The sequence below is a fragment of the Xiphias gladius genome, chromosome 9 (assembly GCF_016859285.1).
Source record: "Xiphias gladius isolate SHS-SW01 ecotype Sanya breed wild chromosome 9, ASM1685928v1, whole genome shotgun sequence".
In the NCBI taxonomy this organism is placed as follows: Eukaryota; Metazoa; Chordata; class Actinopteri; order Istiophoriformes; family Xiphiidae; genus Xiphias; species Xiphias gladius.
In genome coordinates, this window is record NC_053408.1 from 14,359,270 (window position 1) to 14,375,907 (window position 16,638).

The 16,638-nt window shown below is 42.7% G+C and overlaps 1 protein-coding gene across 3 annotated transcripts; it reads right to left on the reverse strand.

Annotated features, from left to right (window-relative positions):
• Positions 1-949: 949 nt before the first annotated feature.
• LOC120794201 (katanin-interacting protein) lies at positions 950-16,540 on the reverse strand. Of its 3 annotated transcripts, none has more exons than XM_040135006.1 (28): positions 16,451-16,540; positions 15,762-15,913; positions 14,249-14,337; positions 13,775-13,950; positions 13,245-13,357; positions 13,028-13,129; positions 12,714-12,854; positions 12,229-12,469; positions 11,804-11,935; positions 11,417-11,568; positions 11,006-11,112; positions 10,599-10,695; positions 10,276-10,485; positions 9,467-9,604; positions 7,833-8,697; positions 5,955-6,722; positions 5,657-5,865; positions 5,253-5,331; positions 4,976-5,153; positions 4,716-4,881; positions 4,071-4,237; positions 3,911-3,975; positions 3,273-3,383; positions 2,563-2,702; positions 2,364-2,465; positions 2,106-2,266; positions 1,274-1,359; positions 950-1,168 (listed from the first exon to the last, which is right to left on the reverse strand). In XM_040135006.1, exons 2-28 carry the CDS (start codon positions 15,771-15,773, stop codon positions 1,110-1,112), a joined length of 4,866 nt encoding a protein of 1,621 aa, XP_039990940.1. In that variant the 5' UTR covers positions 15,774-15,913; positions 16,451-16,540; the 3' UTR covers positions 950-1,109. The 3 variants fall into 3 exon arrangements, with proteins under 3 accessions (XP_039990940.1, XP_039990941.1, XP_039990942.1); XM_040135007.1 differs by lacking the exon at positions 16,451-16,540 and adding an exon at positions 16,085-16,331; XM_040135008.1 differs by lacking the exons at positions 12,229-12,469; positions 12,714-12,854; positions 13,028-13,129; ... (3 more) ...; positions 15,762-15,913; positions 16,451-16,540 and adding an exon at positions 12,074-12,102.
• Positions 16,541-16,638: the final 98 nt, after the last annotated feature.

Sequence of the window (16,638 nt, forward strand, 5' to 3'; positions counted from 1 at the left end):
TAGATTTTTTTTTTTTCTATTTCTAACCAAATTACTAAAACAGTTTTTATGGGCTCAAGAAATGTTTGCCTCCAAACACACTACCTTATAGCAACTTCAATAAAGGTCACTTGGATTGCAAACAAGTTTTTTTTCCTAATGCTAAGCAGAGAAAAAAAAAAAAAAAGTACCTAATCGTGTAGAGCCAAATATATGTGGAAAATTCAAGTGAGGAGTTTGTTAATATACTCTGAAGTTGTATATCTTCAGTTTTTTAATTTTTTTTTTTAATTTTTAAATTTATCTATTTATTTACTTGAAATGTACAAAAATCTGACTACTAGACTTTTTCAGCGACCACTTTAACCATCAATATAAATCTTCCAAAGGTCAAAACCTCTCTGAAAGCACTTGCCAAAGTAAAACCATTAGACTTTGAAATATACTAGCCAACAGATAAAAGTTAGTGTCTGCATAGCATTACGATTGGTTGGTGCACTTACAGGAGTGTTAGTCAGTTCTCATACCCATTAGGCAAAGAGCTGATTGTTTAGGCTCATCAGTGGATAAAATTCATTAAGAAATGACGTGAGTGTATTTGTGTGGCCTTTTTGAGCTGTTTTTTTTTTTTTAGTATTTACACACCACAAGCAGCATTTAAATATGCAGCACAAGAGTCACACGTAGCAGCCACAGATATAGTGTTTAGTACTAGGCACAATAATATGGCTGATAATAAAAAACAGCCTCACAGGTTTATCCTGGCACTGTGGGAGGGACAACTGGGGCAATGACACAGTACACGTTCAAGATAACAGGTATGAGTGGGTGTGTTTTCATAGCAAGGGAAAAGAGAGATAATCCAACCATAAAGTGGAATCCTCTGTGTGTTTGTGTGTGTGTGTGTGTGTGGAAACCCACTGTTATCAGTGCAGCCTCTGTCCTCTTCAGTGTGGACCATGTGAGCCACTGTCAAACCATGGCTTTTTGGGTCTTAAAGTAAGGGAGGTTTTTTAAAAAGTCATCCATCAGAAAGTGGGTTTAAAAAGTCAGCCATAAACACACCGCCCCCTTCAGTTTTGCTCACTTTGTGTAAACACTGAATCCGGGTCAGTATGTTCATTTGTCAGTCAGTACCTCCTCTTTCCATGTTTCCCACCCTCAGTCATGCAGGTCTTTGGTCGAAGAGCTGTATTAAGGAAGAACAAACTGGCTTTTACATTGACATTTTCAAACTATTGAGTATATGTACCTAAAAAGCTCTAATCCAAGTCCAGCTGTTTCCCCAACTCACCCGGATCTGCTGTCTGCTTCTTCTTGCTGTGATGGACTATCTGATTCTCATTGGTCATCTTCACATCCTGATCCTCCACATAATTACTGCAACACAACAAGAAAAGAAAGACACAGCAGATGCATTTAAGTAAATTTGTTGCACCCATGGGAAACTGGAACTGAGAACAACACATAATGGAGGGCTGACTGTCAACAAAGCTTGAAGCCAACAGGTCCAGGCCTTGAGACCAAGGATGGAGCTAGAGAGGTAACAGAGGAGAGAGAAAGGGAGAGAGGAGGGACTGAGGCATCACAAGTCAGGCGTGTGGTAAGGAGGGTGTGGGATGGCTGGGGGACATTTGGGGGCACTGGAGGAATCTTCAATACAGGGATTGACCACAGGGAGGTGCTGACACTGGGCTTTCAGCGGCTCTGTTACTCACTGTTGGTGATGTCGGCTGCCACGGGGGCTGAAGTGAGGAAGAGCACATCTCTGTTTAAAACAACTCACTATTTGGGACAGTGGGCGTGAATGTGACCTTCTTTGCCAATCCATTAGTTTCTCTGTATCAGATTGCCAATTTCTCAACAAATGTTCTTCAATTACACACAGTAAATGACAAGTAATACATCATCTGTCTATGACCATTTGGCATTGAACTTTACATTAAATTTGCAAACTATTTAATTTAGGTATACAATGTGGAACACTACCAAAAGGCAACATGCTGGAAAAGATGCAGAGCTGACCAGCAATCTGTATTTTTTGTAAAATGAAATGTACAACCAATCAGCTATGAAATCGAGTAGTCAATGATACAGTATATCTACGTCTTAGAAAGTGCGGGTACCTGATAACAGTGTTTCTCTCACGGTGTGCAACGTAGGCATTGTCTGTGAAGAGGATGGTGTGGTAGGGCACCACTGGATCACAGGTAGGCAGAATGCCTCGTGCCGAGTGGCTCACACTGTCCAAGATGCCGTTGTACACCAGGAGGTCGTCCACAAGCAGCTGTACACACAGAGACACATTCAGATTTTGCTGCCTGGAGTCAGAGTAAAAAAAAAAAAAACTGAACGCCCAGGTCACAGCAGACAGAGAGGCTTACCCCAAACTCCTTCACTCCTCTCTGTGGTGTCTTAGAGTAATTCCACAACTTGATCATGGACACCGTCACTGGCTGATCAAAGATGACGTACACACGGTTCACCTACATGGAAACACGCAATACACGCAGCTGCCAACTTTGATCTGAGTGTGTAAACTGATTGCAGCATGGTCACTCATTATCTCTCACACTTCCTCACCAGTCCAGGGAGCACCGGGGCTAACCACATATGTCTTCCATCGTGGGTACTGTTGACTCCATCTATCAATTTATCTGGAGTCCTCACATCACCACTCACATTGTCCAGTATATTCACACTGTCTGGGAAAGCAGCGATGTCTGGTGGACATAATGTCAAGGGACAGACATTTATTAATTCCTATTAATACTCCTTCAGCAGCTGTTATTAATGTACCACCCATTCCATTCATTAACCATATGCACCCTCCCTCTGAATTTAATCAGAATAGGACTGGTTGTGTAGCAGTTGAAGTTTTTTAACATTTAATGTCTCTTTTCTTTAGGTTTCTCCTCCTGTTTGGAGTAAAGCTTTTTCTCTCATAGATTTATGATGGAAACTGTGTAGTAATTTATTGCTAAACCAAGATTACAATGTAGCTTCTGAGGAGCATTTTCATTTGGAAAGGACAGGTGTAACTATTAGTGCCAATTCCCAGAAGTTCCTTTTGAGTGTGTATAAAATGGAGAATATTCATAATTTGTGACCTTAAAATGTGTAGTCATCTTAACTCATTGCCAATGGATTTACACCACAAATTCTCAAGCGAGCAACCACCACACTACATACAAAGTAATAGATAATATGGATATATTATAGCTGGTGAGAGAGAGTTAAAGTTTGTGGTGATAGATGCACGAAGGTCGATGTGAACTCATAAGAAAGGATACTGTTGTCACTGAGACTGATCTTCTCGTGGTTCTGGTCGTAAAATTCGAGGCCGTTGAGACCTATGTAGTATGGATCTCCCCAGGTTGTTAACAGCTGCAGCTGAAAAATGACTGACAGGTTAAGTTCAAGGAATATACAACATGGGCCATCTTGTATAGCACAGATAAAACCTGGTCTTCTAGTTTCCATTCATTCATGATGGTACAAAGGCTATGTTTAGACTGGCTCATACAGTAACAGCGTTAAAACCACAGCACCATTAACCTGTTAGTCAGCTGTGACAGTAACATTAAACATGGCTGGATATACAGTATTCACAGTATTTTCCACCACTGTTACAGATTTGTCTGGTATTCGGCTCAATATTAATATTCACTGAAAGGACAGGATGCATTTCCATTCCTTATCTTCCTCCTCTAGCCTGCAGCCTGTTGTTTTTCTTCAATGTAAAAAAAAAAACCTGTTAGTTAACATGCGCATGCCTATGTTCTTATCAAAGCAACCAGTGCCTATAGGAGATATAGATCTGTTAATTTGCAAATATCCAAGGAATACTCATGAACTGACAACGCAGGCAGAGGCAATAAGTCAAAGCTGTCCAAACCATAAGCTTGTGCTAAAGCGCACGAAAGGATACAGCCACAAGGCATAATGGGAGCTTCATAGTCCATGCTGGCCTGCTCTTGTTTCTTAGAACTTCCTCTGAATTAGAAACAACAAAATGATAAATTATGAAATTAAATTCCAAACTTTCTCCTGAAACAGGAGTACAAGCAAATGCAAACTCTGGCTCCTACTTATGGAAGTCTGCAGCACTCTTGTTGTCTGTGGGCGTCTGGAGGAAGTCAATGAAGAGGATCTCCTGTGCAAAGTCAAAGTGACAGTTGCCCGGCCCTTTTCTGATCAGGAATCCCTCCGCTGGGGAGATCGCAACACCGTCCATGAACACATGGATCACCTTCACCTGAACCAAATACAGAGAGATTTGTCTGTTTTATGTGTTGTCTACAGTCTTCTGCATGGAGCCTTTCTTGTCAAATCTAAAAACTTGAGGTAATAACTATTCCATGCCTTGCAGCATCATAAAGTAGCATTATCACTTTTTAAGTGTGAACTGTGCAATGTTTTGAGTAGGTATGCACGCTTGTGCTGTTAATCTGTACACATGAGAAGCAGTTCTTTATGTGTGAATTCTATTTTGGCTTTGAACTGTCTGACACTTATAAATCCAAAAACATCAATTGATCTCTGGTACCACCTGAGGTAACTGACACTGTACTGTAATTTATCATACTTTGTTGTTCACAGTTTAGCATGTACAGTAATATATTGTTTAATATATATGGATTATTATTATTATTATTTACTGGAATCTTTGGCCTTTTGTAACAACGGAACCTTCTTAGCAAATACTATTTGAGTCCAACAGAGAAGTGTCTCACCCCTCTGTAAGAGTCCTCAGGAGACTTGTTGTAGTTCCAGATACGGAGTCCAGCGATGGTCTGGGCCGTGTTGAAGGTAGTGTTCAGGGTGTGGGGATCTCCATAGGAGAAAGGGATCAGCCACATGTGCTGGTCATCAGTTGTAATGTTGTGGCCATCGATAAGCCTGGATAATGAAAACAGACAATCAAGAGTCTGGATTGTGATTGGGATATTAGAATTTTTTCGAGAGCATATAGTACATTCAGTGTGAGGCATACTTATCAAGTGTGCGCAGGTCATGTCCGTATTCAGGCAGGTCGTTGAGGTCCCTGGGTGAGGCAGCCATCATACTGAGGTCTAAAGGTAAACTCTCTCCATCTTTCCCCACCACCTCCAGTCCAGTCAGGCCCATGTAGTGGGAGTCACCCCAAGTCAGCGAGAGCTCTATTCTAAGGCCTGGGAGGAAGGGAGATACTATTTATCGTTGGATACTTACAGTAACTAAGTAAAAAGAGATCAGAACATGTGATGACAGGATATTGTTAATGTACTCACACTTTCCAGTGAACATCCCTGGAATATGTTCCAAGTTCTCCTCAGACTGGCTCACAGTGGGATTGAGGTGGAGTTTCAACTAAGAAAACATGTGGACACATTTAAAGCCTAATTGTATTACACAGTCGTCTTGATAGTGAAACGGCTAATTTACTCTTGATGCCTGTTACACTGTCAGCTATTCTTCCCCAGAATTGTGGAATTACTAAATCCTATTAGTTCCTACACAATGAAATCTCATATCATGTTTTGTTGAATAGATGGTTTAAATGTTCTGGGTCTCCCTCTATCACAGTTGGGTATAAGGTGCCTAAATTTACAAGTATTTGACTTTGACATTTAACATGAATGAGGCTGATAAAAAAAAGCACTCTGTGGGGACTTCTGTGAAAGCCTGTACTTACAGTGAGGTCTTCTTCTCGGAAACCAGCCTGTGTGAAGGGTCTTTCCTCTCCCTCGCCATCAGCGGTGCGTGGTCTCTGCAGCTCCTCCTCATACACCAAGCTCTCGGGACCCTCACCTTCGCCAAGGAAGGTCTCATCATAACGAGACATAGCCTCCAGGATGTCATCATCAGTGGTGAACAGAATAGTGTCCCCAAACTGGTCCAGCCCTGAAAAGACGACAGCGTAAGAAAAAAGGAAAAGTTAATCAAAACACAAAAGGGGATTAAAAACCAGTGAGGCTGTTCTGTTCAGATACCTCCAGACAGGGTCCCTGAAGCCTTGGCAATCTCTCCCCTGAAGATGCACCTGCCATCCAGGAGCATTTCCACCTCTTTCACCCCTCGGAAAGAGTGGATGCGTGACTTGTTGTAGTTCCACACACGGATCATGGCCACTTGGTAAGGAGCTCCAAAGTCCAGGAAGATGGTGTGGCTATGACCAGGAGTGAACGGGGCAAGCCAAAGATGCATGTCATCCTGTGTACGATTAACGCCATCGATCAAGTTGGTAACAACACGTGGATCTTTACCATATGCAGGGAGAATGTTGATGTCTGGAGGATCAGCACGGATGTGAGCGGGTCGAAGAGGCTCTCCGCTAGAGCTAAATACCTCCAGGGCATTGAGGCCGACATAGTGGCGATCACCCCAGGTGGAGAGGATGTTGATGACCAGCCTTTGGCCCTGTGGCAGCACTGGGATTTCAAACTCATCATCGCGCTCCATGGATGGATCATCATCAGGGCCTTCGCACATAGCCCCCTGAGCGGTCAAGGAGGAAAGGGGACTCCTGGGTGCTATGGAGGGGTTGACTGGGACAGTGGGTGGACCACGGCCCTGGCGCTGAAGAAACTCATCAAAGATGTCACCTTCTAAGCCCATGTTGGAGATGCGTCCACGCTGGCATTGGTTGAACTTAATAAGGGAGTCCCAGGACTCCATGAGGGTGTCATCCTGCTGACTGTGCAGCTGGGCCCGAGATGAGAATTGGCACCTGCTAGCGTTCACCAATGACAGTGGCTCCTCTAGAAAATACACAACGTTAGCTATTAATTACTTATAAGCCAAAGAAGGAGTTTAAACTTCTGATGGCTCTGAACTGCTTCAACATTTATCATCACACAACTGAATACAAGAAACATGTCAACATGTTTTATGCAACTATACAGCAAATGTCTTCCTCTTAAGTAGTCCTAAATTTCACAAAAGAACCCATTTTAAATTAAACTGGCTGTTAACCATTTCACTTGCTTTAAAGTGTGTTCACAGGCAAAAGGAGATTACGCAACATATCCCTGGTATATACCCTGGGAACTGTGAGTGCCCATGTAAACCTGCAAACAGCCCCTTAATAAGGTAGTTTATTGATTTGTCAGGGAGACTGAGGGATTACAAGGACAGATGGGATTACACAGTTTTGAAATACGGAAATCTACCCCTTTCCACAATCTTATGTAAGATCAGGAAGACATCAGTACAGATGCCAACTTCCTTCAAAATTGCAATTAGAAAATGTATGATCTTAGAGGTTCAAAAGTCCATGGTGATAAAATTATCAATCATTACACATCACAAAGGCCAAGATAACCCAATGGCTGCTCAGTAAACTGTAGTGTAGAGACCCTTGTAAACTAATCTCTATGAGTAGTATTCCTTTCATTTTTCAACAAATAATGCAGCACCGTCGCCCCAAAAATGCATGCTCTATGAGGTGAATGCCCCCCCCCCCAAAAAAAAAGATCTAAAAGTGACTAAGGGGGCAGCATTTCATACAGGAACCTACTAATGAGGCATATAAAACCACATAACCCAGATAGCACCCCACTGAAGTCAAAGAAACAGTTACAAAAATGAAAAACTTTATCTAATGGTAATACAGTTGAAGAATCCAAATACACTGTTTGATTAGTCTGACTTCTAATTCCTCATTTGAGTAGTACTACTATAGTTTAATAATAATCTTATTACCATTTTAAGAGATTATATTGAATTTAGAAGTGTGATAGCATGTGAGTAGCCTGATTGGTTCATATTATTAGGTGAAATACAAACTACAAGGGTTAAATAAACACATATAAAGGTTGCCCTCTCCAGTATTACAACATTTACATATGGAAAGTGGTAGCATTGACTACCTGTGTTTGACAGTGCTGTAGCTCTTAAGTGCTGCTCCTCTGTCTGCCGGGTAGTAACTGCAGTGTTTCGGAATGAGCTCCTGCGTCCGCTGAAGGGCCTGTCTGGCTTTTGCTCCCCAAGTTCCTCCAGCAGGTCGCAGCTCAGGTCCAGAGAGTCAGCCTTCCACTGAGCCCCGTTCACTGTCCTCTCCATCCCTCTGCACACCCGACCCGGGTTACAAGGAAGCTCCGGGAGCATTGAAGAAGATGAAGCCGATGGTGATTTGGGCTCTCCCGAGTGCTGAGGCACCAGCCATCTGGGCCTCTCCCTGCTGGTCTCACAGCCCTCTGGAGCTCCTCTGTTCAGGGGCTGCAGCCACTGGGGGGCCACCCGTGAGGAGGACGGCTGCGTGGTGACAGTCTGCTCAATGGGTACTGGCTGCGCCACCTGCTGTCTGAGAGAGAGGGGCTCCTCTGAGGCAGACAGGTCAATAGAGTTTCTTTGTGTGGAGGAGCGGCGAGTGGAGGATGAAACCCCCACTGACGAAGGAGTGATCGGTGGTAATAGTGTACGTGATTTCTCCTGCATGTCTATCATAGCCTGGCCTACCGCTTGTGATGGCTGCAGATTCAAACTGTGGTGTCGCTGGCTGCTGCTGGCCTCACCACCATTTCTGTCCTCATGGCGTTGGGGGCTGACACCCCACAGATTGTGTCCTGAAGACACAGGGCTGGAAAACAAGGAGTCTGAGACCTGGAAATCCTGGAGATCAATCGTGGTGCTGTAGTCAAAGACCTGGTTGCCGCAGCCCTTATCCAGCTGACCTTCAAACACCAACGTGCTGTTGAGGTACAGCTTAATATGCCGCGCACCAATGTCAAGCTCCTGAAAAAGAAACAAGCATTAATTTAACTGCACCTCAAACTTACAGCCATGTTTAACAGCTAGCACACAATTTGACTTTTAAAACCAATATGTTTACCTCACATGTTTACACACACACACACACACACACACACACACACACACACACACACACACACACACAAACACAAACTATTGATTCATTTATCTAGCTCCTACATGCAGAGTAAGAGCTCTCCAAGCTAGCAGTAATTAGCACGCTCGCAGATACCAAGTCATGGCTGCCATGAAGAAATGGCTAAAGCCCAACTCAAATCTGCCTGATCCCTTAGACACTAAACCACTATAAAGCGAGGTCAGACTGGATCCTATTTGCCACCAACAGCTCCTTACCTTCCAGGTTCAAGACATCAAGTAATTCTAGACAGATGTAGTAACATAGAAAGAGATATGATGGGGTCTTTGTACCCCTCTATGAACAGCCGTGAGGTTGAGAGGCAGAAGCCCACGTTTCCCCTAACACTAATCCTCTGGGGCTAATCTCTTGCTGTTCCACATTTGGACAGACTGACTGGCAGCTCAGCCAGCCACTCCTTAAAGAGAACCACATCCCTGACGTAAACATGCCAATACAGTTACCCTGTATTATAGTGAAAACACACAAGCACAAAGGATTTATGTACTTCCTACAGTCACAGAAATGATTGCGCTTGTGTTGAACAAATGCTATCTAACAGTTAAACTTTGTATACACTGTAACGACACATAAACAAAAATAAAAAGCACGTACATTGATGCTTCTGTTGTAGTTCCAGATTTTGATGCGGGATATTCCAAAGTCTGGGGAGTGCTCCGTGTTCCTGATGATGAAATAGAGCTGGATCGGAGGGTGGAATGGACACGTCCACATGTGACGCTCTTTGGTGGTCTGTCAACCCAGGAGAATAGACAGAATACCCCTTTTACACAACAGACAGGTGCACAAGCACAGGTGCAATTAATAACGTTTATGATGACTGCATCCCCTTAGGGTGTTTCAGCTTAAAAGCCCTGTTATTGTGCATACTTGTTTATTGTCATGGCCTACTGGGACGATAAAATGAAACAAAGCCATAATGTTATTAATGTTAATGTTATTAATAACACTTTTCCTTTTCCTGCTATGACAAGTCAAAATTTCTGCTGTATTTTTAATTTTATCCAATGAAAAATGTAATGAGAATGTGATAAAGATGACAATAAATCTAAAAAAAAACCAAAACATTTATGCAAATCATAATCAACTAATTTTCAAATTATAATTATATCAAAGTTTAAAAAAAACAAAACACTAAATATATGTTAAACTATCAATAATATCTAAAAATGTAAAATCTACATAACACAATTTTAAGTAAACCACACAACAAAATTTTGTTGAGTGCAAATATGTAAGAATGCAGGACAATAGGAAGGTCTCACAGAGGACAATGTGCTAGACAAGGCTGAGGATATCCAAAGGTCTGAGTTTAGTTGGTGTAATTTTAAATACAGATTCAATTTGTGCCTACATACGAGCAGAAATCATTCAAACAGGACACCGAGGCAACAGAGACTCACCTTCACCTTTCCATTGACAAGCGCCCCCAGATTCCCGGGGTAGTCAGCGTTCCTGATGTCTAGGTCGTGAGGCGACACATACACCTTCTTGTTTCTGAGGCAGAAGAACTGCAACTCAGTCAGCCCGACCTGCAAAGCGTTCCCCCAGTTTGACAGGATCTCCATGGTAACATACAATGCAGGGGTGACCTCTGCAGAGGACTGCCTTCTCTGCAATGACAACACAAATGATTCATTAGTGTTTTTGTACAATTTGGTCTGTTTCACACCCAGCAGTATCGGGATTATTCATTCTGAACTGTGAGACGGTGTTACTGACTCACCGGCTGCTTGCTATAGTCTGTTTTGACACCCTGAGGAATGTTGTAGCTGGGTCCAGTTTCAAGCTTCTCCAAGGCTGTCAGCAGTTTCTGTTGTTGCCTGAACAGAAGGATGACATCCTCAGCTCTGCTGCTTTGCCTGTTGTCCCTGACCTTCATATTAGTAGTGATGGATGGGAGACCACTGTGTTTGCTAAACTGATAAATACATGTAATTCTCCAAGATCAAAGGGGGAAAAAAAAAAATCTGTTCCTATGAGTATCTATAAAACACTATTATGTTTGTTCTGACACTGCATGACATGCGTGACATACACTATCACCACAGTATCAGGCGTCCTTCTACCTGTCAGAAGACAGAATGTATATACAGTACCTGTGTGTTTCAGTGTCATATTCTGTCAACATACCTGGGGCCCATAAGAGTGATTCTCTGCATGGCCAAAGAGACACTGCTCTCATTCTTGTCGTGGGAGTTGTGGTGCACTAAGCCATTTATTATCTGGTGTGCCCTGCCCTGGGTGAAGAGGAAGCAGAATAGAAGAGTCAGAGCTAAATAGGCTTTAGGGACAGGGTCTACATGTAAGCTAAATCCAGAGCACTCTTGCTGTATTAAAATCAAGAGCACATACAGTGCATGTGTAGAGTTATGGGTGGACACAATGAAAAAAAGGAAAATCAGGCCATAATAATATACCATCTCTTATTATCTAGATCACCATAAAAGCAACTGTTAATAGTATAGAAAAATAAAATGTTTGTTATAGGTAATGGCCTAAACTGAGTAAAGATGTGAGAAGTGCAGTGTGGGGTAGGCAGACCATGCTGCGACTGAAGAGCTCAGGACTCTGCACGGGGTCATTTTCTCTCTGGATGGCCTGGCGCACCCTGCACGCCATCTCCTCTGGGTCTCGCTCCTCAAAAGAAGCCTTTCTGGCTGCTGACAGGGGCCTTTCCACTCGACTTCTTGGCCCTTAAGCAAGAAGCACGTTTTTTTTTTTTTTTTTCCCCAGCAACAACCATTCATCTATCCAACCTTTTTAGACACATTTTTCAAAGGGCTTTTATCAAGAGATTTATTCCAAAATGGTAAATCAGCAGCCTTTGAATTCTAGAGCTTGTAAATCTTGATTCTCAGGTCATACTTTTAAAATGTGAACATTTAGCCTTATTTAAAACCATATTCTTAAAAATGTTAAACAACTTACTTTGACTATCCCAGCTCTCTTCTGAAGGTGGCCTATCTAATGTCTTGCTCTTAACCAACATAGGCTTGGTGGGTATAAAGGTGTCAATGTTTTCTTTCCTTTTTGCAGACAGAGAACGTTCAATCTTACGACCTAGAACAATGGATAAAGTGGACAATTTGTGTCTTAGTGAGGTGCTGAGGAAAATTTTCAGACTGGGAAAATAATGTGAGTACAAACAGACAAACACTGTTTCTGAATACCACATGTTGCCAAACTTAGGAGTTGTACCGTTCAGTAAAGACTAATCTACTTGCTCATTCTCCTTGTGTACCGGTCAGTGCTGATGAAGCAGATAAGGAGGAGATGGAAATACTTAGGACAATTAAGACTCAATCTTAAAATCAATAACAAATTTAGATATGAAAGTGGATGCCGAAGCCTACCTTTTGGTGAAGGTCCAAAGTCCAGGACAATGAGGTTTGCTGAGTCAAAATGGCTGTGGGAGCTGCTGGGTCGAGGGTTAGAGGAGGACTTGGAGGATGAAAGAGGCAGCCCCAGTTCGTCCAGACTCTCAGTGCTCTCCTCCCTCTCAATCTGCTCCTCTACCCACTCTTCGTCTGACTCCTCCCCCGCGGAGCCGCGGTTGCTCCGCCGCATGCTAACTTCGAGGCTCCGACGCAGAACCTAGTTTACAAAAGGTCAGCATTTATGTATGCATCCATGCACACAGTCATCAGTGTAAGCACCCACAGGAGCAAACGCACGCATGTGCATGTTGACAGTTTAAGCATTCGTTGGATTTGTGTATCAACCACTGAAAAACCGCCATAAATTTACACCCAGGAGAAACAAATTTAGACGATTCACTTTCTCATGCCACCTTGACAAGATGAAATAAAACAGTGCGCACATTTCTTTATCCGCTCACCTTCACTTCCTCGAGGTTGAGAAGCACCTTCTCACTGTGCTCCTGGCTTGCTTGGCTCTCAGGCCTGGAGCTGAAGGAGCGCGACACCTTGCATGTATCCCTCGGGGAGCATGGACTGCGAGGACAGCGCGGACTGGAGCTCTGCACAAAACACAGTGATTGGATAAAGGGGAAATGGCAGAGATGGAGAGATGCTAAGTAGTACAGACAGCTGCATCTGACACATAGCCCCTCCCCTAAAAAAAAAAAAAAAAAAAAAAAAAAAAACACCCACACACACAGGCTTAAAAGGCACTGTTATGTCTTCACTCTACCTCCATGTCTACACTTTCATAGGGCTCAAAATCCTCAGAGTAGCACTTTTCTGGAGATATCTGCAAACTTGGTCCTTCCTCTGTTCGTATTTTGACGGCATTCTGCATAGATGACAGAACAGGAAAAAATTAATATGTGTACTATCTTATATGTGTACTTTCATTGTAAAATATTTAAACAATCAAGGTTTAAAAATAAGAAATTAGAGGCCTCTACCTGCACCCATTCTTTCCTCTGGACCTTTCCTGGGGCAGTGTGGCTCCTCGTCCTGTGGGTCTGCTCCAGATTACGGGTATCTTCAGTTAACTGGTGAGCACTTCTACAGACATCTGCCGATGAGTCACAGCACAGAAACTAACATGAGCAGCGCGCAGCAGACTACTGCCTCAGAGGAGAAGGAACACACAGTCACATACGCAGATGGTCCACAGCACATAGAGGAGGAACGAAAAACTGGCTGCCAGCTAAAACTGTCACTATCATTTATTCACTGGGACTCGGCATGGGATCATGCCATGCGAACTACAAGCTGAGGAGTGGTGAGTATTTGCTGGTTTCCATATGGTCTGGGGATGACAGAAGCAATACGAATAGAGTATGAGGCACTACCTTTGATTGCAGTGTAAAAATGACTGAACTCTCAAAATTCCCCCTGCACAACAGAGTTGTAAAAATTGATGAGGTCTTACATAAGAATTTTTAGTTTTGAGTGCCTGTAGGTTTATTTTGGTGCGGCAACAACCTACCTGCTGTATGAGCAGGCCTCCAAGCAGGTGGGGAGGTGACAGACTTGTGGCTGGAGGCCCTGGGCTGCTTCCTACTGGCTTCAGCATTGGCTCCGTTAAGATAAATGGAAAAACCTTGCTCAAGCCGTTCCAACTCAATCTCCCTGGGGTCTTTGACTTTAAGGCGCTTAAGGATCCTGAAGAGCAAAGAAAACTGGTGACTGCCTCTAAAATCGTGAATATAAATCTGGCAAACAGTGTATCTCAGGTTTGAGATGGCTAAGATCGAGATTCAAGACCCAAAAGACAACATCACAAATTTTCAAGCTATTCTAACATTTACTTTGCCACATTTCAAACACTAATTTCTTGTGTCTCAAAGCAAAGAACCAATCAGTGCCCCTATTAGGCAGCATTGAAAGTCATGGAGGACTTGTATATCTGTGCTGTGAAATCTTATCTGTCTCTCCCCAACAGCCTTAGCTCACAGTTCACCTGTTTTTGTGCTGGAGGGCGATTAAATATTCATCCAGAGTGTCATCTACAGCAGAGGCAAGCTTCGCTCCTTGGCACGTCTTGCTCTCCTTCGAGAACATGAGCATGAATACACACACACACACACACACACACACACACACACACACACACACACACACACACACACACACACACACACACACACACACACACACACGCACACACACACACACACACATACGAAGCAGAGTCAGAAAACCTGTATCAGCTTTTTGTTGGAAAACAGACTGTCACAATATCCCTCATTGTTGCAAAGGTATTCACATTCACAAACTACAGTCAACATGCACTTTATTCGGTACATCACAAAATTTATAGAAACAACTTGCATCACTAATGTTGAGTGAAGCATCAATTCAGCACGTGCAGTGTTTCAACCCCTTAATAAGAACTGATCAACAATTAAAAACACCACTACATATCTAAATATTGCTGGAGTGCAGTTGTATCCCTTTATGAGCACAGTCTAATGTGTTTCACACAGACTTTCAATTTTAAGATAAAGTTGCGAAATAGTGATCACAGAAAGACACTGCTGAAAAATAATCCTTAACTGAGGGAAACCACTGACTCAGCATGGGCCAAGATGCCTTTGGAACAATTCCAGCACTTTCATTAGTCCATGCCTTGTCAAATTCAGGCTCTTCTTTAAAACGTGGTCCTATCCTGCATTCATAAGGTGTGAGCATAACATTAGTTACAAAGTGACCGGAACAAGAGCTACTACATCTTGGAATAATGTGCCCTTGCATAATACATGAAGTGCAGCCCTTTCAACGAAACTAGCACTGACAATACCTGTCACAATTCTAGGATGTGAACTATCACTTAAAATGCCATGTACCTAGAGAATAATTAACAACTGAATATTAGTGTTTACAAGCGATTCACGATTCACAAAAGACTGTATTAAAAAAAATACGTTAAAAACAGCCAGCCTTTGTTCAGACATGGTTAGACTTAACTAAAATTAAAGCATCCTCACTAAAACGTCAGCTGTCTGCCTGCTTCAGTCTTAAAAATTTTGATCTTTACCCTCAGCCAGTGATAAAATACATGTGTGTGTGTCTCTGAAGGGGCATCATTGGTTGCATAACATGGTTTGCTACAGCTCATGCCATTCCATTTTAAATGAAATAAATCGTCATGCAAGAAGAGCAAAGAAATCACAAAGCTCTTACTTAGTGTCTACAGGTCAACTAGGCTACAGCATCTGTCAGTGTCAGGAGCAGAGGAGAAGCAAAGAAATTTGAAGGAAGAATAGAGAATACTTGTTAGTGACAAAGAATAGAGAAACAGAGTGACGGCAGAGACAATGCTGTAAAATATGGTCTTCATGTTTGCGATTGATGCCCTGAAATTTAAAGAGAGCTTCTTGTTAGTGTCTCATGTCAAGTAAAATGACAGATGATGTGATCCTGATACTACTGGCAGAGCAGATGAGCCATTGCATGAAGCGATGTTTGCTTACCTCGTTATGCATTGTGTGGCCGGATGATGCTGGTCACATAACCCTATCCCATATTTTGGAGAGAACCGATCATTCTTCGAAGATATAATTGAAATCTGTGTTGCGTTTGATGAACACGGCAGGGGGGACACAGATGAGGACCCCAAGGTTACCTGTGACATGAAACCCAAATTACCTCGAATGCAGTACGTTTAAAATGTCGCCCCACCCGCTCGGCGATTCAGCGGAACAAAAACATACTATCTGCTATTTCTGAGCCAAACGTTACCCATCTTCTTTCAATTATGTTTTCGTCAAAACTAATTTTAAACAGCTTAACATACCGTTGACCTGAGTACTCCTGCAGGGAGATGACGTACTGTATCTTAATTTGGATAGCATTCATTGCTAACACGATAGCCATTGCTGACAATGTTAACGTTATAGCTAAGAGTTTCTGCCAGTTTCCAGTATCATTACGGGTTAACTGTTTATCGCACGAACGAGATCCTGGGGTTAGCGGTAGTAGCGACGTTAACAAGCAGCCCAGCAGCATCAGTTATGATAGCATTGACGCTATCAACAAACTGAAAGGCTAACGAGTTAGCATGTAACTAGTTAAACATGAAATGACACAAAAACTGGCTTTTGACCTAATATTCTTGTACAACATTTATTCCAGTTCAAATAAATAACAGAAAAATACTTACTGTCCCTGTAAAATCGTACTTGGTTAGCCATTAGCTTTAAAATGAATTGTGTTTCCTCATGTGCCCAGCGCATTGTGTTGATTTGTAACCAGGATAGCTGCCCACCAATAAGGAGAGCCGTCTCACTGTGCGACACGCCCCCAGCCTGCTGCTGCCACATCCATACAAACCTGCACAAAACCATGTAC